Source organism: Sparus aurata, chromosome 21 (assembly GCF_900880675.1).
Source record: "Sparus aurata chromosome 21, fSpaAur1.1, whole genome shotgun sequence".
Lineage (NCBI taxonomy): Eukaryota > Metazoa > Chordata > Actinopteri > Spariformes > Sparidae > Sparus > Sparus aurata.
This window is the reverse complement of record NC_044207.1, coordinates 33243717-33270101: the sequence shown is the minus strand read 5'-3', so window position 1 is coordinate 33270101 and position 26385 is coordinate 33243717. Positions and strand designations below refer to the sequence as shown.

Here is a 26385-nt window from a genome sequence, read left to right as displayed (position 1 = left end):
CGTCCGACTCTCTCTGCCCTCCGCCGCTGTAAATCACCTCTGTAGTTTGTCCTCTGTCTTATAAGGCCATTTAGCTCCTCTGCTAACTGAGATACATGCTAAAGACTGAAAGATTTATTTAGTTTGATTGGAGGAAAACAAAACACAGAAAACAGGACTGGAACTGTTCAGGTCCTTGTTGGACTGTTGCCTTCAGCCTGTGATCACTTGTTACCAGGCAGATTTTGTGAACACTACAACACTGAAAGGCAGCCATGTTGATCCTGACCCACTTTCTAATCTGAAGTCGTCGTGACCTTAAAGTCCGGTTGTCATTCAGATGGCAGCCGAGCGTCTTCACACTGACTCAGCCTGATGAGGAGTCAGTCTGAGGGAGGAGGGAGACGGGACGGGGGAGGCGAAGAAGGAGTCCGACTCCCCTCCTCCCTCCACCCACAACCTCTTTCTCACCCTTCTCCTCTTCAGCCGTTATCTCGCCGGTTTCGTGCGATTGATCTTGGACAATCTTGCTGTTACCAGACACTGCACTCAGCCCCTCTTAATATTTAATGAAGGATCAGGGCCATCAGCGCCGGCTTTTTGAGCTTTTAATGGAGAGTTTTCCAGCCACATTTGTGCGCCGTGACCTCTGAGGCATTTCCCAAAAATTGCAGCAGACGTGAAAAAGCTTTTTACCGTCCTCCATTCTCCTTCTTCTGTCATGAATGCAACCCCATAATCAGGGCATAAATAGGACTCATCCGTTTAGAAAGCAGCAGGCTATCAGAGTTTAACCACCCGAACATGATTGATGCTTCCGAATGGTTAAAAGTGCGTTTTGAACATTTGGCGCTGTCGTAAAAGCTTCCTCCAAACGCAGATGATTAGTATGTGAGCATATCTGTGGTTTGCAGAGCGTGGAGAGGTAAAACCAGTATTTCTGTTGAGCATAATGTCGTCTCCGCTGTGGAAATATACATTATCATGACTGCTATTGTAGCAACGGCAATTTTATTTCCTGTAATTATCAGGTGAGCGACGTCTCCTGAAACGGGGGATCTCTCCTGCTGTTCTTCTTCCTGCAGGTGATAGATGGATAGAAAGATGTTACAGACGCCCATGATGTTCCCAGATGTTGTATCCGGATTACTTTGGTATCCCCCTCCCGACTCACAGTTCTGCAAATGAATATCTATCTCTGAGTTTTATGATGGTACAGGGGATGATATGGACGAAGCAGTTACAGAGAGTGAGGTTAATGTTTCGGTCCTTCAGGTTTGTTAAAAAGCACAAACAGTGACGGGCTTGATTCAGCGTCTGGCTCGGTGCCGCCGCTCTGAGAGGATTTTTGGCCTCGGCCGCCGTTTGTCACCGTGTTTATTCCTCCGGCCTCGTCCTCGGTGAGAGCAGATGAAACCGTGTGTCTGGGAGGATTACAGACGATAATAAAAGACTTCTGGTAGTGGTTCATTTCCTCCTCTCGCCGCTGTCCGCCTCGGGCTCTTAAACGTTTTGAGGAGTTTTCAGTTCCAGGAGAGTGTCCTGACCTGATGAATGAAATCTTGTGTAGTTTTACAGCACAATCAATCCTGCCGCTGCCTTCAGGGAATGTGGAAGCTATTTTCTTTTGTTGCTTCCATTGAAACGTCATGTCTCCAAGTCCACATTGTCTGAAATGTGTCAGTTTGGATCTGGTGCGTTCAGCAGATCGACCTCCAAAGTTACCTGCAAGTCATTTCGTTTTTTCTTGCCAAACGCTGACTCAACACTCCCCCTCCCTCCTCCTCCTCCTCCTCCTCCTCCTCCTCCTCCTCCTCCTCGTCCTCCATTATCGTCGGGCAGCCAGACATTCATCTTAATGAAAGCCTCGCTTTGTGTCCCGGCTACTGAACTGCTGACAGAACCTTATTACTGGTTATTGTAGTGCTGCTGGTAAATATAAGAAGGCTGAATGCTCTGACGTGAACTCTTGGCCATAAACTCCACAAAGTCCTTTTTTGTTTTTTTAGACTCCGGCTGCGTCACGTCGGTATAAATGTGCCTCGTCAGGATCCTCATGACTCATTTCTGCTGAGCGGTCAAAAGATTCTGATCGAGGATTTGATTCAGAACAAATAAAACCAGGTAGAAAGACGCTAATGAGTCTGTGTGGAGCGTGAAAGACATGAAGTCAGAGCTGCTCCGTCTCACAGTGTTGTGAAAGATATAATGAAATATTAACTGTACGTGCGTCTTGTTTCTGCTGCTGTAATCAATGATTATATTGATTTCATCTTCTGTGTTTTGAGGATTTGCTGCTTTTCTTTATCTGATATGATAATAAACAGAATATCTTCAGGTTTCTGGCTGCTGGTTGCACAAAACCAGACTGAGACAGATCGCAGCTCTGAGACTGGACTAATCTGAAGAGGTTTTGTGTAGAGAATGAAAGATGAGACACTGTGGAGAGATTTAAATCGTATTAACAGGATCTTAACATGACATTAAAGAACTCTCTGAGTGCAGAACTGTCGTCTGATTGTCTTCTGCTCCTCTGTGTTGTTGTCGTCTCCGTCCTGCTGCTTCATTAATCAGGAGCAGCTTTATTTGTCCTGAGGTCGAGTCAGGAGGTCAAAGGCCTCAGCAGCTCCGTCTTAATGGACAGAGTGATGAGCCGTCTGACCCTGAGGCCTCTGCCATCAGGTCTCCAGAGGTCCAACACCCAACAAACAGAATAATGAGCAGAAAACACGAACAGCTGACTGAGGGTGACACCTGATGGGGATCATGGCTGCAGAGAGTCATCCGTCTTCACTGTAAAACAACCATTGTTGATGCGCTCAGATAGATCATCTGTCTGTTGCCTGCAGTCGTGGTGTCACAGTGTCTGTGGTGTTGACCTGCAGATTTGTCAGCGCCGCCTTCAGAATCTCCCGGTCCAACTCGTCCTGAAGGAGTTCTGTTGGACGGAGTTCTGGTGACTGTGGAGTTCACTGAGCTCACCGACATGTTGGTGGGAGCAGCATGACGTGACGGGTTATTTGTCTTCTTCCCTCTTCTTCTTCTTCTTCTCCCTTCTGTTTTCATCTTCTTCTTCTGTTCAGTCTTCATCCTCCTCTTCTTCACCTTTTTTTCTTTCTTCTTCTTCTTCCTTGTTGTCGTTGTCTTCCTCCCCCTCTTACTTCCCTCTGTTTTCTTCTTCTTCCATCTGTCTTCATCCTCCTCATCTTCCTTCTTTCCTCTTCATCACCTTAGTTTCCTTCTTCTTCTTCTTCTTCTTCTTCTTCCTTGTTGTCGTTGCCTTCCTCCTTCTCTTACTTCCCTCTGTTTTCTTCTTCCTCTTCCTTCTGTCGTCTTTTCTGTCTTCTTGCATTTGTCATCATGCTCCTCGTCTTCCTTCTTTCCTCTTCATCACCTTCTTTTCTTTCTTCTTCTTCTTCTTCTTCCTTGTTGTCATTGTCTTCCTCCTCCTCTTACTTCCCTCTGTTTTCTTCTTCTTCTTCCATCTGTCTTTATCCTCCTTGTCTTCCTTCTTTCCTCTTCATTACCTTCTTTTCTTTCTTCTCTTTCTTCTTCTTCTTTCTTGTTATCGTTGTCTTCCTCCTCTCCTCTTACTCCCTCCTCTGTTTGAAGGAAGTAGTTAACCTGGATTTTATTCCTAAACCTCTGCAAGCAGTTGAGGGGCTTTTATTTTGAAAGTATGACAGGACGTAGCGTGTGAGAGCGATGATCTCAGGGAGGTCGAGGAGAGCGATGATCTGAAAACAGGATGTTTCTCCGTGAGCATCGTTTTCCAGGTGCTGGTCGCTGGACGTCCTCGTCTGGACCGCATCGACCAGATTAAAGCGCGTTTGATACGCAACAACATTTGTCCTGTTTGAGTCTGAGGACATATTGAGTGAGGCTTTAAGCTTAAAGTGCGGGTGATTTACGGCTTACTCTTCACATTGAGGATGATTTCAGACGGGATTACCTCCCAGCTGTAATCTATTCATAGCAGCGGACGCCAGCCAGCAGCGTTCACCGCTCTCCTCCGGGGGTCAGCATTTAAATGAGATTACTTTTGGATTACTGTTATCTGTTTGAAATGTGGAAAAACAGCAGGTACTCGGGAAAATGAACGAACTCCGTCTGCATTCGACCAGCGCAGTGGGAATGTTTGACCACGAGGACTTTATGGTGTGTCAGCGTCTTCTTTTTATTGTGTTTGCTAATATCGGTCCATTAAAACATGAGGGACCGTCTGCATTAAATTATTATCCTGACATTATTTCTATACATTTGCAATAAACTGGATCAAGTGGCAGCTTCCTGTAGGATCGCTGAATCCAGACAGAGCAGCGTGACTCTGGCCCGGCTCGGCGCTGAGTGCAGGTTGACACCCCGACATTACACAACAACGACTATCTGTCACGTCTGACGAGAGTCTGGCGGCAGGAAAACCATTAGCTTTTAGAGTGTTTTAGTACAAACACGGACATCGTGACAGCCAAATGTTTCATAACCAGGCAGGAAGACGAGCTGGTTGGGATGGATTATCATGAACCGCTCTTTAATGGATGTGTAATGTTGGATTTTAGTATTCTTAAAGGAAAATATAACAGATCAGCTTTGATTGTAGACATTTAGATATATCTGCAGGTTTGTGTGACTCGTTGGAGTTGTGTGTAACGAGTGTATACCTCTTCACCTGCTGAACGCTCCACCAAAACCAAAACAATCATCTAAACGAGGCTGAACAGCTCCAAAACCTGCAGACTTCATATCGCTCTCTGCTGCAGTCAGAACTCCTCGAGCCGTCTCAGGACAAACTGGACCGAACAGCACATGTTCTCCAGGCGGGTAGCTGTTTGTCGTGTGTGTGTATGTGTGTGTGTGATGTGTGTGTGTGTGATGTGTGTGTGTGTGATGTGTGTGTGTGTGATGTGTGTGTGTGTGATGTGTGTGTGTGTGTGTGTCTCCGGGGATGACGGGTCTTCAGCAGCTTCAGTATCTCAGCCCGTCTCTCCGCCGCCGCAGGCTGTTGTGCTCGCGCTGCTCCCTCCCTCAGGGATCCGTCACCGGACAGATCGGAGGAATAACATCAGCTCGCCTCCGAGAACAAACACGCCGTGACTCTGACAGAAGTCCTGCTGCTTTTAAAAAGTGTCTCTGAGTGCGCTCAGATTATGTGCTGATCGTTTACACGGTGACGATGATCTTTGGCAGAAAGTAAAAACTTAAAGAGATCTCTAAATTCCTCTCAGATTTTATGTGATCACTTTGTCTTTGCTGCTTTTCTTTGTCATTTGTGACAGTAAATATAGATGTTTGTTCACTTTGTTCTCTGGAAAACTGATCATTTTATTGATTAAATGATTAATTGTGAGAATAACTGTTGACTCAGCGCCTCTGAAACACTAATGAACTGTCATCTTTCTTCACTGGACTCCAGAGTGTTCTGAAGCAGTCGGGTCATGTTTTGTTCTGGTCAGATATTAAAACAAAGGTCTCTCTATCTGCCGTGAGGTGAACGCACCAACACTTTTTACTGAGACTAAGTTATAAATATAAATGAATCTCCTGCCCAGCACAGCTGGTGCACGCAGACATTAAATCTGGGCTAATTTCTGGATATTTGTCGGTGAAACAGAGTCAGCTAACAGCCACCGCCATCAAGTTATCAGTTTTAATGTCAGCACCTTTATTTTCCAGCTTTAGTCTTTAGAAAAGTGATTTATATCCACACAGGAAACAGTTTGACCCAAAGTGTGAATAAATGAAAAATGATGAATGGATTTGTTCTAAAATGTTCCACCAAAATCCTGAAACGTTAAATGTTCAGTTCTCTGTCATCGAGGAGGAAAAACACCTTAAATCAAATCACATTGGAGGAGCTGGAATCAGAGAATTTGGACTTTGTCCTGAAAGAATCATGCAAACTAATTAGTAGCTAATCAAAATAATATAATATCTCTGTTATATGTAAATTGTGGGGTTGCACTCTCTCAGAATGATGTTCTGAGGACTCTCTCTTCATTTAGCTGCGTTGAATTCTTCTCCAGTCACAACAACAAAATCAAACTGACGACTGACGAGTGAGATTTTGTATAAAAGCCGAGATGTCCTCGATCTAAAGAGTGAAAGCGGCTCATGTACGAGGATCTCATCAGTCGTATCAGTGAATCAGACGTCCAAGAATGTAAATAAAGTGTGAAACCTTCAGATATCAGCCAGCATCACATTCAGCCTGTTCACAGCCACACAGAGCTGATGGAGCTCAGCACAAAGCCTCTCTCTGCCTCCTCTCCTGCTGCTGCTGCTGCTGCTCGCCGCCAGGAGGAAACAAGACGTTACGTCCAGAAGGTGACATTAAAGAGACGAGCACGCCGCTGAGCTGCAGGCCGAGCTGCGGGGAAATGTCAGCAGAAGCTTCGCCGCCGGCCGCGACGGGGGGAAGTGCACGGATGGTGCGTCTTCAATTGGATGTAGAGAAGGTTTGAGGTCAGAGGTCGCCGTTATGAAACCACAGCTGGGAGCTCTCTGTTACTGATTCACTTAAAGCACAGACAGCGTGTGGAATTATTGATGACCAATTGATTGAATCACTGGTAGAGAACTGGCTGTAGATTTGAGCTGGGGGAAATCTGCAAAGGTGTTTCATTGTGTTGTCATATTCAGCCGGAGCTGGTGAGGTCAGTAGTCACGCGGTGCGTAGTTTAGCAGGATCAACATCACGACATTAGCGTGGACCAGCAGCGTGAACATCAGCAGGGACGGTGCCAGCTGTAGTTCTGGAGCTGCAGGGTTTATTCATGATCTGGACATCACATGGACCACAGCCGCACATCTCGGGGTCGTGTGAGGTCAGCAGACGGCTATCTCGTACAAAGCCTGGCACGCTGCACGCTGCACGCTGCCCGCTGCACGCTGCACGCTGCCCGCTGCCCGCTGCACGCTGCACGCTGCGTCTCCTGAGCTGACGGGTTAATTGCACGTCAGATGAGTTATTGTAAACAAACCTTGTGATCGGGTCCATTAAAGTAAGAATTCCTCGTCTGCAGCACACGCAGTGACCCGGATCGTACGCAGAGTGGATCCACAGCTTCGTCATCGGGCTGCTTCTGAACATATTGGTGAACGTCTCAGTTTTCATGGCTGCTTGTTTGAAATGAGCTGCTGTAAAACACACACACACACACACACACACACACACACACCCACACACACACACACACACACACACATCCTCCTGCAGACGTTGTTCCAATTTACACGTTCAGCCCGAGAAAACAGCCTGGCTGAGATTGTGGTGGTGAGAGGAGCTGTCTCCAGACTGGAAGTGTCTCTGATGTGTGGAATCAGCCTGTTACACCGCTGATGTCTTCATACTGCATCATCATCACGCTGTCACTGCAGACGAACACGGCCGTTATTTCGCTGTCTGTTCACTGTGCTTTACATTCTGTGGAGCACAGGATGGGAATTGTTTTTGCACGAAACAGGAAGAGGTTCCAGTTTCTGCTGATGAGAGAATACGTTCAGTTCAGGGTATCTTAACTTTTAAAGCTTCGACAAGTTTTAATGCAGATTTCAAAGATGTTGGACAAGAGCAGGAATTTCTCGCTTCTTTAAATAAATATTCCGACCTACATTTCAGCGTCCGACTGCTTCTGTAGCTTCATGTAACTCCTGAGGGAGGAAAATGACATGTGGCTGTTTGTGCATGAAATAACAAGAACCTCAGCACAATCGACTGTTTGTCTGTGATTGTGGTCATGAAAGATGCGCCTGCAGCATTTACAAACACTTCTACAGCTGGTTGAAACACTGAAACTCTGGACGGGTCAGAGGCGTCTCCTGATGGTCATGTGTCTTGACTTCCCCCTCCCTCCCTCCAAACACCAGTCGAACCGCGTTCCCCGTCCCGAGACGAGAGCTCCAAAACTGTCGCTGACAATCGTCTCTGCAGAGTGACATCAGACATTGTCATGGCAACGAGTTGCATATATGGGTCGCATGCCACGGGAATCACATTTGGAGCGGAGATCGGTGTGGTCCAAAGTGGAACTGAAAAGTCGGGAGCGCTTGAATGAAAATATCAGATCTGTGTCGCAGGAGGGAGGACAGACAGTCTGAAGTGGGACAGTCGAGGGAGAGCCGACAGCGTTTATCGTCATGTGGACGAAATGTTGGATGAATCCTGTCAGGATCGATGTGTTCCCGCCAAGCTGAGGTGTTCAAAACATTACAAGGACCACTTAAAACACTGACGTTCACAGTCCACAGTCTCAGCAGTGTTTTCTCTGATGTCCTGTGGCGGATGCAGACCTCTAATCAACCCGTCCAATCATCTCATCCCGTCTGATACACACCTGCCGACCTCTGCACACTCCACTGATGAACAGAGTCTTCCAACGAGACTTCGACGTGGTTATAATTGCTCAAGCAATTAGCGAGCTGGTCGCACAGGAGCGGCATTTACATCTGAGGTACGCTTGTGACAGCTAGTTATCTGTTTTTGTGTGACTGTGGATTAATTACACATCTCCCTGCCGGCCCGGCGAGAGCGTCGGGTCAGGCGGTGCCGGTGTGTCAGGTTTCAGAGGAGTGATTCAACTCGCTGTTGCTGGTTTCTGCAATCTCACTAACCCGGCTTCAGTCGTGACCCACATGGTTCTTACAGAGCTCTGCAGTGTCAGTCTGCTTCTCTTCATGCCCACATTAAAGGGATATTCCGGTGTAAGTTTAATCCATGTTCTAAATCACTGTGAAACTGTGTTAGACTCCCTCTCGAGAGATCAAGTTAGCAGACCGCTAATTTACGGAGTTTTATCAACCTCAGAAACGACCGCACGACAACAATACACTGCAGTAAATGGATCCAAATATAAACCGCCACCAAAAAGCCACAAATAATGCTCAGAACAGCACCAAACTTCAGCAACAGTACAAATAGGGTCTCAGCACATAGTCCGGGGCATCTAACCTCCGCTAGCTTAGCTGGATTTCTACTGAAAAGCTGACTAAATTTACCACTCTTCTGCAGCAGCTTCCTGTTGACGGGAAGTCCTGACGAGTCGATTACCGAGTGCAGTAGAGTTCCGCGGCTCATGGATGAAAATGTATGATTATGACTCCATGGAAAAGCAATCAAAGTTCATATGTGTCTTACCTGCCAGTTTATAACAGTTATTATCGAGAGCGGACAGGGAAAAGAACGGAATTGAGCATTTCTAACCGCACTCGGTAATCGTCGCGTCGGGACTTCCCCGACCCGGAGGCTGATGGAGGAGAGTTGAACTCTGTTTTTAGCTTCACAATAGAAATCCAGCTAAGCTAGCGGAGGTTAGATGCCCCGGACTATGTGTTGAGACCCTATTTGTACTGTTGCTGAAGTTTGGTGCTGTTCTGAGCATTATTTGTGGCTTTTTCGGTGGCGGTTTATATTTGGATCCATTTACTGCAGTGTATTGTTGTCGTGCGGTCGTTTCTGAGGTTGATAAAACTCCGTAAATTAGCGGTCTGCTAACTTGATCTCTGGAGAGGGAGTCTAACACAGTTTCATGGTGATTTAGACCATGGATTAAATTTACACCGGAATATCCCTTTAATGAACAACACTGACTGTATGTGTTGCAGCAGCTCTATAGACTTTTTTCCACCTGAGAAATGTAATAAATGTAAAAGCTGCTGGTATTTGAACGCTGTCACACCGTCGACTGTTCTGACCGTTTCATTGTTTCCTGCTCATTTAAAAAGACGGATTGGACCCGCTGGTGGTTCTGTAGTTTGACTTGGAAGAAAAAAAAACGTTAGACTCTGTTAATTACTGAAAGCTAATGCTGTGTAAAGCTTGTATTGGCAGAGTGTCAGTGTGCAGCCGGTCCGGTCCAGGTTATAAAGGAGATTTATGATGTTTGGATGAAGTTGAGAGAGAGCGAGCGAGCTGAACGCTGACAGTCTGTCTGCAGAGAGAAAACACACTTTGTTTTTCACAGTCTGTGTGCAAACATCACAGGGATATTGCACTCGGTTATGAATTATTAACCGAGGCCGTCTGTGTCATGTTAAATTTAAAGTATAATATCTTTGGACGGCCTGCGTCCACTGTGGAATATCTTCATCCAGTCGTCGGCAGATATTCGAGCGTGTGAAGCCGAGTTAATCACTCGCCGTCCTCGTCTTCTCCTCGGAGCCACGGGATAAATCCCTTCACTTGGCAGCGGCGTGTTTTCAGCAGAGACCAGCGCTGGCAGCGGGGAAGCTTCAGCTGTGCTGCTCCTCGCCAGCTGCTCCTCTAACATGTTTTCATACAGCTGTCATCAGACACCGAGAGCAGGTTCAGCTGAAGCGGCCCGGCAGCCTTCAGACCGCCGACTCCATCGTCTGCGGTACATATTGTGTAAAGTCTCCTCTGCGAGTGTTACATGAGTCCACACATCGTGCAGGAAGGTAACCGATAGCTCTGAAATATTGATGCTGGGTGGGTGTCTGGCAGTCTGCCCGCTCTGTCTGAATAATTTTGTTGTATTAAAGTGTGACACTCGCTCGTTCTCCTGCTGATGTGAAGTTCTCACGCTCGTCTCAACCTCCGTTCATCCTCCTGTGACCTCGTGACGTCACAGGAGGAAACATTCGTCTGAACATCCGTCTCGTCGGCTGCGAGCTCGATTTATTATCGTATCCTCACAGATACGCTCGCGCTTCCATCGTCTGCTGACAACATCCAGGACTAATACACAATACTCAGAGTCTGAGCGACGTCTTGAATTGTTTTGTTTCGTCACTCCAAAAAATTCTCAGTTTAATAAGATATAAAACAGAGACGATCTACATTTGAGAGGCTGAACGATATTTGTGCATTTCTGTGGGATGTTCACTGGAACGATTCATCACCAATCAAAATAAACAAAGACAAATCAATCAGACGATGAATCGCTGCAGCTCTGAACGCGAGGTTGTCGTTCAAGTGCAAGTAAAGGATCACAGTGGATTTAATTGTTATAGTAAAGAAAAGAGAACAACATGTTACAGTGCCGGAGAGATGAAGACGTGAAAATACAGTAAAAACACGTTAACATCGCGCGTGACCAACAACAAGTCATCAGGACGGTTTGAGTTGTTTGTTGGTATTTTAAGACAAAATATGATGTTTTTCTAATCGTAACCAGGTGATTTTTTCTCAGTGTTGCTGCAGAATAAAACCGAAAATCAAACCTAAAGAGACGTAAATGACACACAGGTCATCGTCATTGTTGATTGGGTCGTTGCAAACGGTTGTTAATTGATCACATGTTATTATAAAACTCTTGTATTCTTTCTTGTCTTCCAGGTTTTATTCATACTGAGATGTCGGTATGTTTCAGCTCTTATCTCTTCATACGTTGTGAAATCTTGACAACAGATTTGTGGCTGGCTACGACTGCGTCTGTGTCTCTGTCACGCTGTCACGCTGCACGCCACTCCTCAGCCCTGACTCAAACTGAAAACATTATGATAGTTATGACTATTATTAACCCTGCCTCGTTATTTTCCATGTCGCTGTTTGTAAGCCGTGCGTCCTCCCGGCCCGCCGCTCTTAATGAGACCTTGTTAAAAACATCCACATCACTGGCATTTTGCTTTAATGAGCGCACCAGCCGTCTCCACGCCGAAGCCCTTTGTAACGAGCCGGCGCTACTCTTTTTCCAAAACAACATGGACGCCGCCGCGGCTACCGCAGCTGCCGCGGCCGATGATGGGGTTTTAATTTTTTCGGTCTCTGTTGGGAGGCGGAGCCGAGGTGCCCGCAGGGAGCTCGACTTAGAAATTGAATCAGTGCTGATGGCGTCCTGGGAGAGATTCACCGCGAGACACAATAACACAGCGTAATGCACCGCGAGGCTCCTCAGCGCTGTGAGATACAGTGACGAGCCTCAGGGGAGAGTGTGTGTGTGTGTGTGTGTGTGTGTGTGTGTGTGTGTGTGTGTGTGTGTGTGTGTGTGTGAGTGTGTGTGTAGCTTAGATACTCCTACATATATTCAGCTTTGAGTTTGAAACACACACAAAGGTTTTTCTTCTTTATACCAACATGAAGCGTTTCACTTTTCCGCCTCCGCTGCATTAACAACCTCCTCCTCATCTTCCTTCTCTTCCTTCTCTTCCTCCTCCTCTTCCTTCTCTTCCTCCCCCTCCTTCTCCTCTTCCTCATCTTTCTCTTCTTCCTCCTCCTTCTCTTCCACCGCCACTGTTTCATTAAAGGGTAACGCTGCCAATTTTAAGTATAACAGTGTGTTTTGGGGAGTAGTTTCGATGCTGCGTGTAATCTGGTGGTTAATTGCCTCCAGTGATGTCACTCAGCGGCTGCGTGGGATCATGGGTAATGTAGGCACAATGACACCGGTTCAGATCAGGCAATCTCGACTCGCTCTCCACAAAGCGATGGAGCCGTCAGAGAATCTCCTCGTCGTGCTCTTGAGATGTGCAGCAGGTTTTACGGTCTGTGTGAGGTTTTTATCAGCTGTGACACGATTCTGCCTCCAGTACGAGAGCAATAACACTTTCTCCTCCTAAAAAAAAGAGAAAGAAAGAACGAGGAAGAGACTCAGTAGACGGGGAGCAATGAAACAGGCCTAAAGTTATTTAATCACCATCACTTTGAGTTACAGCGAGCCTCACGCTAATGAGCCTCCGACGACTGGAGGCCGAGCCGTAAAAGGAGCATTAACACTCACATCTCTGTGTTTAGATTCCACAGACCGCTTCTTCACTGAACCTGAGAGACAAACACGGAACAAAAGGTGATTAATTAAAGTGGAGGGAGCACGCCGACATACTAAATCCCGGAATAATAAACCCGCTTTGGCATTTATGTATTTTTGGAAAACGGGATGTTTTATAAGCACCCTGACGCTGAGATGAGTCACAGTGTGTTTGTCATCCCAACAGCTCGGTCTGCCTCAAAACTTCTTCCGGATAGATTATTTTTGTTTTGTGGATTCCTGTGAGACCGAAGAGACGTTACAGAGTCAATAACATGTTTAGAATCAGCAGCAGTTGTCTTTGATCGGGCAGCGTAGATCTGGGTTCTGGTCTGACGTTGGTGGTTGGTGTAATGTTTAATCACGACGCTGAAATGGTCGGAAGCCTGATTGTTTTTTCCGGGCACGTCCAACGTGGAGGAATCCCCGGGGTTGAGCCAGAACTCTCTGGAGGGATTACAGATCTCATCTGTCCGGGGGGGGGGGACGGGGGACGCCTCGGGATCCCCCAGGAGGAGCTGGAAAACATCGCTGGTTAGAGGCACATCTGGAAACTCCTGCTGACCCTCTCTGCTGCTGCTGAATGTTTACAGTGCACAGAACTGAGTGTGCTGGTTCGTATTGTCCACCAACCAAATATCAGTCCTTCCAGAAAAACACAGAGTTTTTTTGTGATTGTTGCGGGCAAAAATCCTTGATTATGCGGCACGTTTTCTTGAAAAGTGCAACGGAATATGCAGGATATTTATGCAATTTTATGCGATGAAATTGCGGGAACTTGCAAAAACTGCGACTTTTTTTGATGTAATAGAGAAAAAAAAGTGATTCCCCCAACACTCTTTTCTCACCAGGCTACTACCTTAATGTAAAGAGTCATTTCTTATTACTTCCTATGATAAGCAGCACACTACATCACAGAAAGTGCTGCGAATATTTAAGTTATTATTTTATTTCAGACCTTGATAAACACATGGCTCAAACTTACAAAACACTGATGAGTTAAACAAGTTCTGTAGCTTTACAAAAGGAATATGCTACAACTTCTGTAAAAATGAATAAATAAAATATAAGAAAATAAAATGTGTGTTTCCTGTTTTACAGAGGTAGCTGTACAAAACAGAGACCTTCTGTTAAAATAAGTGCTTCCAATGTACAAAGTGCATCTCTTACTGTACCGTACATTTACATACTACTAATATACTTAAAACTGTGAGGTTTTTGAAACTATTATGATTTTTGTTGGCAGATGAGACTGATTTGCGGGCTTCATCATGGCTTCATCGCGGGGTTTGCAGCTTTTTGATGATGTTCACGTCGCGTAATTACGTCACTTCATAGCGTTCCCATGGCAACAGGAGAAAATGGCTGCTCTTGTGTGAAGTAAACGCAACATTTTTCAACTTTCTGCTGAGATGTATGTGACGTTTTTACAACGAAAATGCAGGATTATGAAATCATGCAAGCCCCGAATATTTTGCGTGGAAATCGGCGGTTTATGCAGCGAAAGTGCGGCGTATTTTAAAAAAATGCAGCCCCACATAAATATGCGGACTTTGGCTGATTATGCATTGAATTATGCGATCGCATAATCGTGTTTTTCTGGAGGGACTGATATATTCAGGATAAATATGTTGATATCTTTGACTCTGAAACACGTTTTCATCTTCTATCACTGGCTGAGTGTCTGAGGACAGAGTGACGGAGGCGGTGGAGAGGTGAAGCAGCCGTCTGACCTGAAACCAGCCTGAATCTAACAGATGCTAGATGGTCTTTGAGCAGCATGTTGGTCATTTTATAGCTTTCTTTTTGTTCTTAGCTTCAGTGTTTTGGTCGCCTGTTGAACCCCTCGTTCACCTCAGTCCTCCCTCCTGCAGGTTTTCTGTGTCAGTACTCGGCTGCAGGTTCACTTCAGAGTAAAACACATGAAACACACAAATATATCAAACCACAACCTGAAATAATCAAAGTAAAAAACAGACTCTGTCACCTTGAGGCCTTTTATCATGTCACTTAATGCAGCCTGCTTATCAAACCTTGTGTCTACGGGTCAGAGGACACGCTTTAAAAGCCAGAAATCTCATCACCTGGTTCAGGTAATCATGACTTATTGATCGACGACCTTATCAGCCGGCTGCAGATACAGTACGGCTCGCTGTGTTTCTCTCTGTGTGCGGCAATAAAAACTGTCCTCAGTGACCTTTTACTGGAGACACTATGGAAGCAGATACTCAGGACGTGTCCAGACCTGTCTGTTACTGTAATTACTCCCTGTGTGTGTGTGTGTGTGTGTGTGTGTGTGTGAGTGTGTGTGTGTGTGTGAGTGTGTGTGCCTGTGTGTGTGTGTGTGTGTGTGTTTCAGGTAGCAGCTCAGGCTGTGTTGTTCATGTGTATGAACACTGCGGGGATCTTCATCAGTTACCTGTCGGACCGGGCTCAGCGCCAGGCCTTTCTGGAGACGCGGCGCTGCATCGAGGCTCGGCTGCGGCTCGAGACGGAAAACCAGAGACAGGTGAGTCCAGGACGTGCCGCGGCGACGCTGCTCATCACTTACCACATCGATCCAGACAGAAACTAGGTTAGATTTTCCAATAAGTCTGCAGGGAGGGAGAGTACCTACAGCTGCTCCTTTGACCACTAGTCCAGACGACTAGTGTAAGTCGACAGGTAAAACAAAGCAAAGTCCGTCTTGATTCTGTGTGACGGTGAGTTCTGGTGCTCAGTGAGAGACGATGAGTTACTGATAACGTACAACACCAAACTGAGCTTTAACCTGCACTGAGATCAGACAGTCACCTGTCCACGCCCCTCAGCAACATCTGCATCACCGCCGAAGCTCAAAACACAGCAGCTGATTACAGGACGACGTGTAGACGGTGTGTGTTCCCTCCTGTCGTTCAGTGAAGGAGCTCCGCGTGGACACAGTTAGTTTGATAAAAGAAGCAAAGCCATTGATGGATCTCAGCTGACAGGGCCGAATGTTAGCAGCTCGGCTAATGAGCCCGCTGAGAGGAGAATAACATGGATGCTGCATCGATCCACCGCTGTCACGCAAACTGTGCATCAGTGCAGTGGACACACACACACACAGTGACACACACACACAGTGACACACACACACACACACACAGGGACACACACTGAGTGTTGTTGACGCAGTGGAGTGGACGGTCGGTCTCTCAGAAGCCACTGAAAGCTTTTACGCTGTCGTGTTTCCTGGAAGGGTTCGGCTCTGATGAGCTCTGCGATGGTTGTAATGGAGCGAGGCGCGGCCGCGCCCCGAGCGGACCGCCTTAATGTGAACCAATCAGAGCCGGGTAGTTCTGTCAACATGCTGAAGGAACACAGAGACACGTTTCTGTCCACAACACAAGATGGACCCACGTCAGGGTGATACGAGGACAGGATGTGGATAACCACTGCAAGGAGAGACAAAAGGCTGCAGAATTAAAAGCCGCTCTGATCAATATTTTCATATTGGAATGGATAATGTGACTGTGTGTACTGTGAAAGTGTCTCAGCCTCTTTCAGCCCTTTGTTTTAGATTCAAATGTGCTTCCTCTTCAGAGCGTCGTCTAAATGCACTAAATGGGAATAAAACAGAACCATCCTCGGGGCAGTTATGATTCTTTATAGTCTTTAAAGAAACTGATCTTTACTGTGTTGCAGTAAAACCCGTTTGGTTCAGTGCAGAAGCAGATATCGCACCTAAAAACTCTTTCATTGCCGACTTTAAAGTGAAAACCCGCCAGAAAGGAGAGTAAAAACGGGACGAAGGAACCTTAAACACAAGATATGAAGATGGAGGTTGTCAGCGAGCTGCTGGAGGGCTTCAGCTCTCGGTTAAAATCAAGCTGCGCTAATGACTTTCAAAGCTAATGTGACACTGAGTCCGCTGGCTCTCAGCTGTCCAAACCAGAGACCATGTCCAGTGGAGCAAACGCTCACCACAGCCCTGCTCACTGTCCACACTGCAAGAAATGTCCAGCTGAGCAAGACGCTCACTGCTGCAGAGGAGGCAGTGAGATCATTTCAGGAGATCCGTGAGGAAGAAAACCTGTCTACTTTCTTTTTAAAAAAAAATAAAAGTAATCAGATGGAAACAAAACACAGAAACAAGTGATTCTGACAGGAGACGTTAGATGTTTCCAAAATACAATAAAACCAGAAGTGAAAGACATTTCCCTGACAGCTCATCCTCTCAGTGGGCTGTTAGAGGCTGCATGAATCACTTCTGTTCAAACACACATTTAAATATGATTATTAGAGGAATCAGAAGTTTCCAGAGAACACAGCTCCGGTTTGATCGACACGGGAACATCCCAGTCTGAGACGAGCGAGACTAAACAACCTGAACTCGTCAGAGGTTCAGACTCTCCGTCTGAAAAGAGGACGACTCTGTAAAAATCAACATTTCTTGCAGTGAGTCTCCAGCACCAAACCCCCCCGGAGCGCTCGGTTACGATGCAGCAGCTCAAGTATTAGCAACGCTCCACTGAAATATTTGTCCGTCTAGACCTTAATTTGTGGACGCGCTGCTCCGCTTTCCAGCGCAGATAGCAGGTCAGCGCCGCACAGAGCCGGGCCGAGCCGAGCTGAGCCGGGCCGAGTGCAGACGGACACCTGCTCTCCTGCTGCACACTGAGCGCGCTCAGAAGCACAACACCTGCACCTGCACAGTGTGTGTACAGCACAGAAGCAGACTGAATCATGGCCACAAATTATTGATTATTTATTCAATTAACGACTGTCCAACGTAAAGGTAGTAAAAGCTGCGATGAGGTGTGTTTAATCAGTGCAGTCACAGGTGTGTGTGTGTGTGTGTGTGTGTGTGTGTGTGTGTGTGTGATGTCAGAGCATCCTCTATTTATTCAGCGTGACAATAATGAAGGAGACGTGTGTTTGTTTTAGCAAAGAGTGAATGAAACAGGATGCTCCTTCTCTCTCTCTCTCTGCTGTCCTGTCAGTGTCTCTCGCCCCCTCACCCCTCCCTGCCTCACCCTCTCCCCTCTCCCCTCCCTCCCTCCCTCCCTCCTCCCTCTCTTCTTGCTGGAGGTCTGAAGAGGCTCTCCACGGCTCTCAGACAGCATCATGCAGCTTCACTGAGTTCACAGGAGGTTTATGAAACAGCACATTTAGTCACATGAAGCGTGATGTCTGTTGATGACAGGTGAGGATTTCTCACCCTCCTGTCACTCTGTGGACTCGTTTACAACCAATCACGTTTCAGGACTGTGTTTATCAGCGCCGTCTTCCTGACGCTCGGCTCGTGTCGAGCACCAGAGACCAGCTGGCTTTTTTTGAGCGTCGGCAGAATTTCATGCGCGGGGAAACTTGAGTTATGGTCGTATTGTGTTCGGTATCTGAAGGAGGCAGTTGCTTGGCACCGGCGCAGATCCCCGAGGCCAGAAAAATACTGAGGGACGCTGCGTGGCTCCCACTCCAAATCTGTTTCTGCTTTTGCCAAGTGGCACTGCGTCAGCACAGAGAAACCACGAGACAAACTGGGTTGTTTGTGTTGCTTCTGTGGGCCTGCAGGCTTTGTGGGATCCTGTTGAGGAGCTTAGGCTGGCCCAGTCACACTCATCTTTTAAATCATTTCTTACAGACAGAACTTTATGTAATTTGTTTGGACAAGATTATTTCCACTCGTGTTCGCCTGCTTAATACTCAGCTTGACTTGTGTCTCCGTTGGATTCCTCTTTGCTCTCAATCTGGATGTTTTCTTATTCCCTGTCAGACTTACTGTGTTCAAAAAGCAGCTCACGTTTCAAATCATTTGTTTCATTACTCACACTGTTTGCACATTTATCTCTATAAATCATTTAGACTGATGAGCTAGAAAACTTCTTGTTCAAGTCATTTATGATTTAATGTGAGACATGTTTCTCTCCCCCCACAGGAGCGGCTGGTGTTATCAGTCCTGCCACGTTTTGTAGTTTTGGAAATGATCAACGACATGACAAATGTAGAGGACGAACACCTCCAGCATCAGTTTCACAGAATCTACATCCACCGCTACGAGAATGTCAGGTGAGGCCACACGTCTGGTTGTAATGCAGTTATGTAGCGGTGACTTAACGGATGTTGGGCGGGTGGGGTCAGGGGTGGAGGCGTGTTTGTGAAGAGCTTTCCAAGGCCTCTGAGGACGCCGGATGTGTTGTGAGTCTGGAAAGATGAAATATGAGCTACAGTCAGTGCTGATCCTTACGGAAGAGGATTAGGGCCACATATGATTTTTTTTTGTTCTGACTTTAAAGTCAGAATTTTGACTTTATTCTCAGAAGTCTGAGAAAAAAGTCAGAATTCTGAGATTAAAGTCAGAATTCTGAGAAAAAGTCAGAATTCTGAGAATAAAGTCAGAATTCTGAGATTAAAGTCAGAATTCTGAGAATAAAGTCAGAATTCTGAGATTAAAGTCAGAATTCTGAGAATAAAGTCAGAATTCTGAGAATAAAGTCAGAATTCTGAGATTAAAGTCAGAATTCTGAGAAAAAAGTCAGAATTCTGAGATTAAAGTCAGAATTCTGAGAAAAAGTCAGAATTCTAAGAAAAAAGTCAGAATTCTGAGAATAAAGTCAGAATTCTGAGAATAAAGTCAGAATTCTGAGAAAAAAGTCAGAATTCTAAGAAAAAAGTCAGAATTCTGAGATTAAAGTCAGAATTCTGAGATTAAAGTCAGAATTCTGCACATGTAAATATTTTTGAGTTCTGACATTAATCTCAGAATTCTGACTTTAATCTCAGAACTAAAAAAAACATTTCCCATGTGGCTCTAATCCTCTTCCGTAGATCCTCCTGTCAGACTGTAACAGAGACAACTTCTTCTCTGGCTGTAAATGTGCAGATTATATCATCACATAAAGTGCATTTATTATTCTACGTGTTTGGATGGTGTGAATGAACATGACCTGGATATTAAAGTGACATTTCCGTATTTTATTCAGCATTCTTTTCGCAGATGTTAAAGGCTTCACCAACCTCTCCACGACGCTGTCGGCGCAGGAGCTGGTGCGAATGTTGAATGAACTCTTTGCACGCTTCGACCGCCTCGCACACGTAAGTGACTCGGCTTTCCACCTACGTGACGTACGTGTGTGTGGTGAACGCTCAGTTTAAAGTACTTTCCATCACCAAAAGATCACTCAGGCTCCACAGCTGTCTCCTGTGGTCAGCTCAGATTCATGCCGCTTTCAGTTGCCTCCACTTTTTTGTGGCTAAAACAATAAAAGAAATCATCTTCTTCAACCACTCCTGTTGCATAATCCTGCCAAGGCTTCACATCTCCACCATACGCTGTTTCTTTAGTCATATTGTTGTTGGATGAGCGTTGGGAACAGACTGAGCCCACTCTTTGTTTGTCAGTGTCTTCCAAAACCAACACGAGCAGTCCAAGAACGTGAGCTGTCAGTGAGCCGACTGTGCTCCGGCCAGGGTTCTGTTAAAGAGACAGCTCACCACAAAGTCCAACACGTATTTGTCCTTTTAGCTGCGGTGCTGTGCATCATCTAGATTTTGTTTTGTCTCTCCAGTATAATGAACCTCGACCTCTTCCAGATATCATGACACAGATACTCAGGATGACCCACTGACCTTGTTGGGAGCAGGTTCATGTAGGGACTATTTTCTTCTGTATCACTGCGTAGACAAAAACTTGTAACTGCATGTGGACGAGAGGCTAGCTAACCAAGCGAAGTCAAAATAGCTAATTTTACAAAACAGCTGATGACGATGACATTTGTGTTTCCATCGTGTGATGTCATGACCACAAGCCTCTCGTCCGGAGGAGACGCAGCTTGCTTCTGCACGGTGATACGTCACTGCTCACCACAAGATCTGTGGATTATCTGGACTAACGGGTCGGGTCATGGTCAGCAGAACGCCACTTCCATTATGCTGGAGAGAAGGCAGCATCTCTTCTGCTGATATCTTACAAACTTGGCAGCTCACACTTTAAACAGTGCGGATGGATGAACAGCGCTACAGGTGACAGGAACAATATGAAGTCTTTACATCAGAATCCATCCAGCAGAATCAGACGTCGCCTTTTTTATTCCACACGTTGTTTTGCAGTTTATCAGATTACATGCAGCTTCCTCCAGAGCCACAAAAGGCTTTTCAGTAGTTTTCCTCACATGCAGTCGGACTCCTCGACTCCTGTAAACACTTTAAAGTGCGTTAACGTTTGAATGTCTGGCTGCTGCAGACGCTGAAGGTTTCACTTCCGTCTGACATCTTCGATTCAAGTTTCAGTCTTCGTCTCCGTCACGGCTCATGATCAGATTCAGATAGAAGACTTCTCTTCCTTCTCCGTGTCTGATAGCAGAATAAATCTTCAGAACCAGACGGTGAACCCAGATGTGGCTCCGCCGATCTGGTTGATTGTGTCTTTTTTCTCCCCGACAAACCAGAAGAAGAAAAACTGGAGCAGCAGAGTAAATATTTTATTCAGAACAACAGAGTGAATAACAGATTCACTCTGTCGGACTGAATGTTTGTCTGGTATCAGATTCTCACGCCGTCACGCTCCTTCCAGTCAGAATTTCACAATCAGCTCGTCGGTGCAGAACCGACCTCGTGTGGAAATTGATTTTCTTGTTTTCATTCCCCGCTTATATTTCTCTTCATTCAGATCACATGAGCTTCACCGTGTTCAGCTGTTGTGAGGTTAATTAAATGAATGTTCCTTGTTGTTGTGCTCGCTGCTGTAAACCGATGTGATTGGTTGTTTTTCAGGAGCACCACTGTCTACGAATAAAGATCCTGGGAGACTGTTACTACTGCGTGTCCGGACTACCTGAGCCCAGACAGGACCACGCCCACTGCTGCGTGGAGATGGGCCTCAGCATGATCAAAACCATCAGGTACCGACTCCCTCCATGAAGGTCCAATGATCTGCTGGTCTGAAATATCACAAGGACTGCTGGATAGATTAAGTACTTCATGGAACGATTAGGATCAAAAGTGCGATAATTAAAATACTGGAAGGCAACAAAAGGAAGCACAAGATACATAACATGCTACATGTGTAGTTAGTTCTTCAGAACATCCGGTTCTGATTGATTTTGGTTTGATAACTTGAGTTTTTCTGCCCCTCAGTTGGGATAAAAACCACAAACTGTTTGAGTTTTGTCTTCTTGTGTTCCCTCACGGTTGTCTCCTCAGTTTAACACACTTTGTCTTAGTCACTAAATGTGTGTTTATTGGTGTTTTCAGCAGTAAGGTTTGTAGAAGGTTGTTTGTAGGACCGGAATTCGAACACCAACACAGGGAGACGGTTAAAGGAATGTATTATAATTGCTCTAGTAGCTGAGGCTCTGGTGAGGATCCACAGTGGACTGAAGGCTGGTGGCACACGGAGCTGGACCTCGAAGGTCGTTCAGTCACTGGAGAGGTCGAAGAGAAACACAAGAGGAAGAAGTCACAGAGAGCTGAGAGACCGTGAACCACATCAAGGAAGAAGAAGTAACCTGGCAGCTAGTGGAGCAAAGAGCAGAGTGTTTGAGCTGGTTCTGATGATCCGGTGAGCTGCAGGTCATCAGCTCATCGACCAGCTTCTGCAGAGCACTCCTGAAAACACCAAAACACAAATCATGAAGCTTTGTTTGAATGTGAGCACGCTCACATCAGAACTCTACAACAAAAGAACAAAAAATACTAAATCAGAGATGAAAATGTTCCCGTGCTCCTGCTGCTGCAGTACAAACAGGAAGTGTACGGTACTGTTGCTGAGTCTTTCTATGTAAGCTGTCACTTCCTGTTGGATGTCGAGGACAACAGCTGATACTGAAGAAGATGTCGCCGTGTGGATTTATTCATACCACCATCACTGGAGTGTGTTCAGGATGGACTGCAGTAAGTTAAGGGTCGAGTTTTCATGCAAATTGCTGTTTCAGAGGCTTAACACAGCTTTGAATACAGTTTTGGAGCACTTGCACTTGACCTGAGTTTGTTCTGTGGATGTATAAAGCTCACACAGTGTGACTTTACTTCTGCAGCAGATCTTTGCTGCACACACGTGTGATCAGATCAGCAGCACACCTGAGCTGATTCCTTCTCACTTTAAAGGAATCTTCCAGAGAAAACAAGCGTCTCTCCCCCCGAGGCGTCGGACAGCAGCGCCCTTATCTCTATATTTCTTGTATGTGGTTTGTGGCTGCGCTGTGTTCGCCTGCTCTGTGATCTGAGAGAAGCTTCCCTGCAATATTTGCATTTGTGAATATAACCCCCCGGCTGTGTTTCTACAGAACATCAGTAACATGCAATTACAAGGTCCGACCATATCACACATCCGTGCATGACTGACACGGGAGGAAAAATATTTTCTGTGATGATATCGGTTTTTTTGGAATTACACAACAGGGATTTGCAGATTTCATAAGCGCGTGAATCGCGACACATAACTGAGTGTGTAATCGTCAGCTTCTGTAAAAACGAGGTATGAAGCAGAAATAAAGTCGCTCTGCAGCGAGTTGTGAAGAGGCACGCGGAGGCTGCGGTTTGTGCTTTTAAAGCTCAGAGCGATTTCATTTTGATTATCTTCTTTGTGGCTGCAACACTTTGGCCTCGTCACATCACAGTCAGCGTGACTGAGAGGGAGGGGAGGGCACCGATGTTTGGAGGGGAAGGAGGGATTAGCGACGGATAAGCTGTGAGATTTGTGCTGTATACTATTAAGTCAATATGGTGAGCTGCCTACAGACGACCACTTTGTGCTGCAGAGTGCAGCTCGGTGCTCAAACGCCAATCAAAAGAGCTGAATATATAAAGGTGTCTGCAGGTGTTTTCAGCACGGTGTCACATGATTGATGGTGACCGTGTCGATGTCAGTGTCGTCTTACCGGTCAGACAATGAAACAATCCAGAACAGCTGCTTGGAGCAACAGATCCATCAGACGTCCGAACACCAAACACGCAATTTATAATAAAGCTGCAGTTCTATAAAAGTTGTGACGCTGTGTCAAACATAAAAAGAACACAATGTGGTAGTTTGCTCATCCTTTCTGACACAAACTCCACTGAAAACAGGACAAAGACAGCGTGTTTTTAATCTTTCACACTGTTAACTTCATTAATTTTTTGTAAATACCTGCTGATCCTGAATGTGATGCGTCATGCTTCAGACAAGCTGCAACACGAGCCACAGAAGACTGGAGAGATTCTGCAAAACCATGTGTTCAGACAGGCCAACAGGTTGGTTGGTAACAGGTGATCGTATCGTAGTAAAATGGGATCTGTATCAGGCTGTCGGGATAAAGAATGGTCTGATCTTGCAGCACCAGACTCCCTTAGAAATATCAGAGTTTTGTGAGTTTGTGATCTGGGGAGAACTTTCTGAACTTCACATGACGACAGTTAGGACAGATTATTTATCACTGGTCCTATTGTGTAAATTTGGCAGACGTAAAACACTGAGTTTTTCTTCTCTTTGTGAAAGAAATCCATGTGAATGTGTGCAGGTGTGCAGCAGCAGAGGTGTGGAGGCTCCTCGTGGATGAGATGAATGATGTGGTTGTTAACAGCAGATCGGTGAAGCGTCACACGTCGTGTTTTCACTGACCTGGTGTGCAGAGTCTCTGTTATGATCCCGTGAGGCTCATCACTTACACGTATTAGATCTTGTATTGACTCTGTTACGAGCTCTCGAGCAGATACTGACATCACAACCATGAGTCACCACTTTGAGCCGCTGCCCTCAGGACGGGGGTGAAAGAAAACCATCTACAGATAATCGTTCGTCCCCGGTGGCATAAAATATCTGTAGGAACGAGTCGTCTGCTGCAGCACACACACCTTCATATCTTCAGTTTCTCCTCCAGTTCGACTCATTTTATCATCGATAATTCTAAAGCGTTGTTTTTCTGTTCTGCGGTTGTATGTTCACACTTCCATGATAATCCACTCAATAGTTGTTGAGATGTTTCAGTCTGCAGCAAAGTGGTGGAACGACCACTTCTGATCCACTTAATCCACTTCATTGTCTCGGCTCGGCTTTGACATGAGGTGTTGGCGTGTAAATAAGGAAGGAAGGCATTTAGGATGCGGTCTCGTGTGGTTTATTGTTGTTTTTAAAGTACCACTTCGGTTAGAAATCAAAGAAGGACTGCTGGAAGTGTTAATGTGGTCAACAGGCACATTTTTAGCCGTCTGATGTGCGTTTAATAAACCTTTGTAGACTCGCTGATATTGACGGAAAGGCAGAAAAATTCTAAATGCAACATCGTGATGTGTTTTCCAGTGAAAGCCAGACTTGTACCTCATGAGTGTCTTTGTTGTATTTTCTGTAGACCTGCTGCGATCAGAATCAGCTTTGACCTCGAGGATTAATACACACACTTCACATTTTCACCTGAATTATTGGTGTTGATAAATGAGGCACTAGACCCCCCAGTCGTAATTAACCCGCCTCTTGTAAACACGAACATTATCATCCAAAGAATCAAAGAATCTGATGATGAATAAACAGAACATTGGGTTATTACACGGACACAAAGGAGGCTGTTAACCTGCGTGTGTGATGGTGGATGATTGTCGTGCTGGAGTAGAAATAATCTGATGCCATAATGAAGCTGTCCGTCTGAGCTCTGAGTCACTCGCACACCAAAGTGTTTGCTGAAGCAGACAAACCTTTGGAGCGAAAAGGAGAAATGTTCGCTGCTCCTGTTCTTTGATTCGGGCTGATTTTCCACAACGATGACAACAGACAGTCATCATGGATGTACGCTGGCGCAGAGACCGAGGGACCGCGTGGACGACGAACTCCGAGCGAAGGTCAAATCCAGTTTACAACTCTGATCTGATCTGTTGTAGCAGTCCAACCAGGATGAACTGCGACCAGGAGCCGAGAGACGAGGAAACTCACGCTGAGGTGTACGGAGACGAAACTAAACACTCTCTGAGAGTCAATGAAAGCAGAAACCTGAGTCATTTTAATGATTCAGTCCTGGAGCGCCGCGTTAGGAACACATTTGTGGTATTGAGTGATATTTTTCATCTAATATATCTGACGGATCGCCATGAATCTGGTGCAGACGTGCATGTTTCCCCACAGGATGAATTGTTTGGTGATTCTTTAATGTTAAAGGGATATTCCGGTGTAAATTTAATCCATGGTCTAAATCACCGTGAAACTGTGTTAGACTCCCTCTCCAGAGATCAAGTTAGCAGACCGCTAATTTACGGAGTTTTATCAACCTCAGAAACGACCGCACGACAACAATACACTGCAGTAAATGGATCCAAATATAAACCGCCACCAAAAAGCCACAAATAATGCTCAGAACAGCACCAAACTTCAGCAACAGTACAAATAGGGTCTCAGCACATAGTCCGGGGCATCTAACCTCCGCTAGCTTAGCTGGATTTCTACTGAAAAGCTGACTAAATTTACCACTCTTCTGCAGCAGCTTCCTGTTGACGGGAAGTCCCGACGAGTCGATTACCGAGTGCAGTAGAGTTCCGCGGCTCATGGATGAAAATGTATGATTATGACTCCATGGAAAAGCAATCAAAGTTCATATGTGTCTTACCTGCCAGTTTATAACAGTTATTATCGAGAGCGGACAGGGAAAAGAACAGAATTGAGCATTTCTAACCGCACTCGGTAATCGTCGCGTCGGGACTTCCCCGACCCGGAAGCTGATGGAGGAGAGTTGAAGTCTGTTTTTAGCTTACCAATAGAAATCCAGCTAAGCTAGCGGAGGTTAGA

The 26385-nt window shown here is 45.8% G+C and overlaps 1 protein-coding gene across 2 annotated transcripts in view; it reads left to right on the top strand.

Moving 5' to 3' along the window:
• The window catches only part of adcy8 (adenylate cyclase 8 (brain)), a 77160-nt gene that overhangs the window by 10501 nt on the left and 40274 nt on the right, over positions 1-26385 (top strand). For both annotated transcript variants that reach the window (XM_030403669.1, XM_030403670.1), the window contains exons 2-5: positions 15040-15189; positions 18580-18710; positions 19625-19736; positions 21414-21541. In XM_030403669.1, the coding sequence (XP_030259529.1) occupies positions 15040-15189; positions 18580-18710; positions 19625-19736; positions 21414-21541 (521 nt within the window). The remainder of the gene's footprint in view (positions 1-15039; positions 15190-18579; positions 18711-19624; positions 19737-21413; positions 21542-26385) is intronic.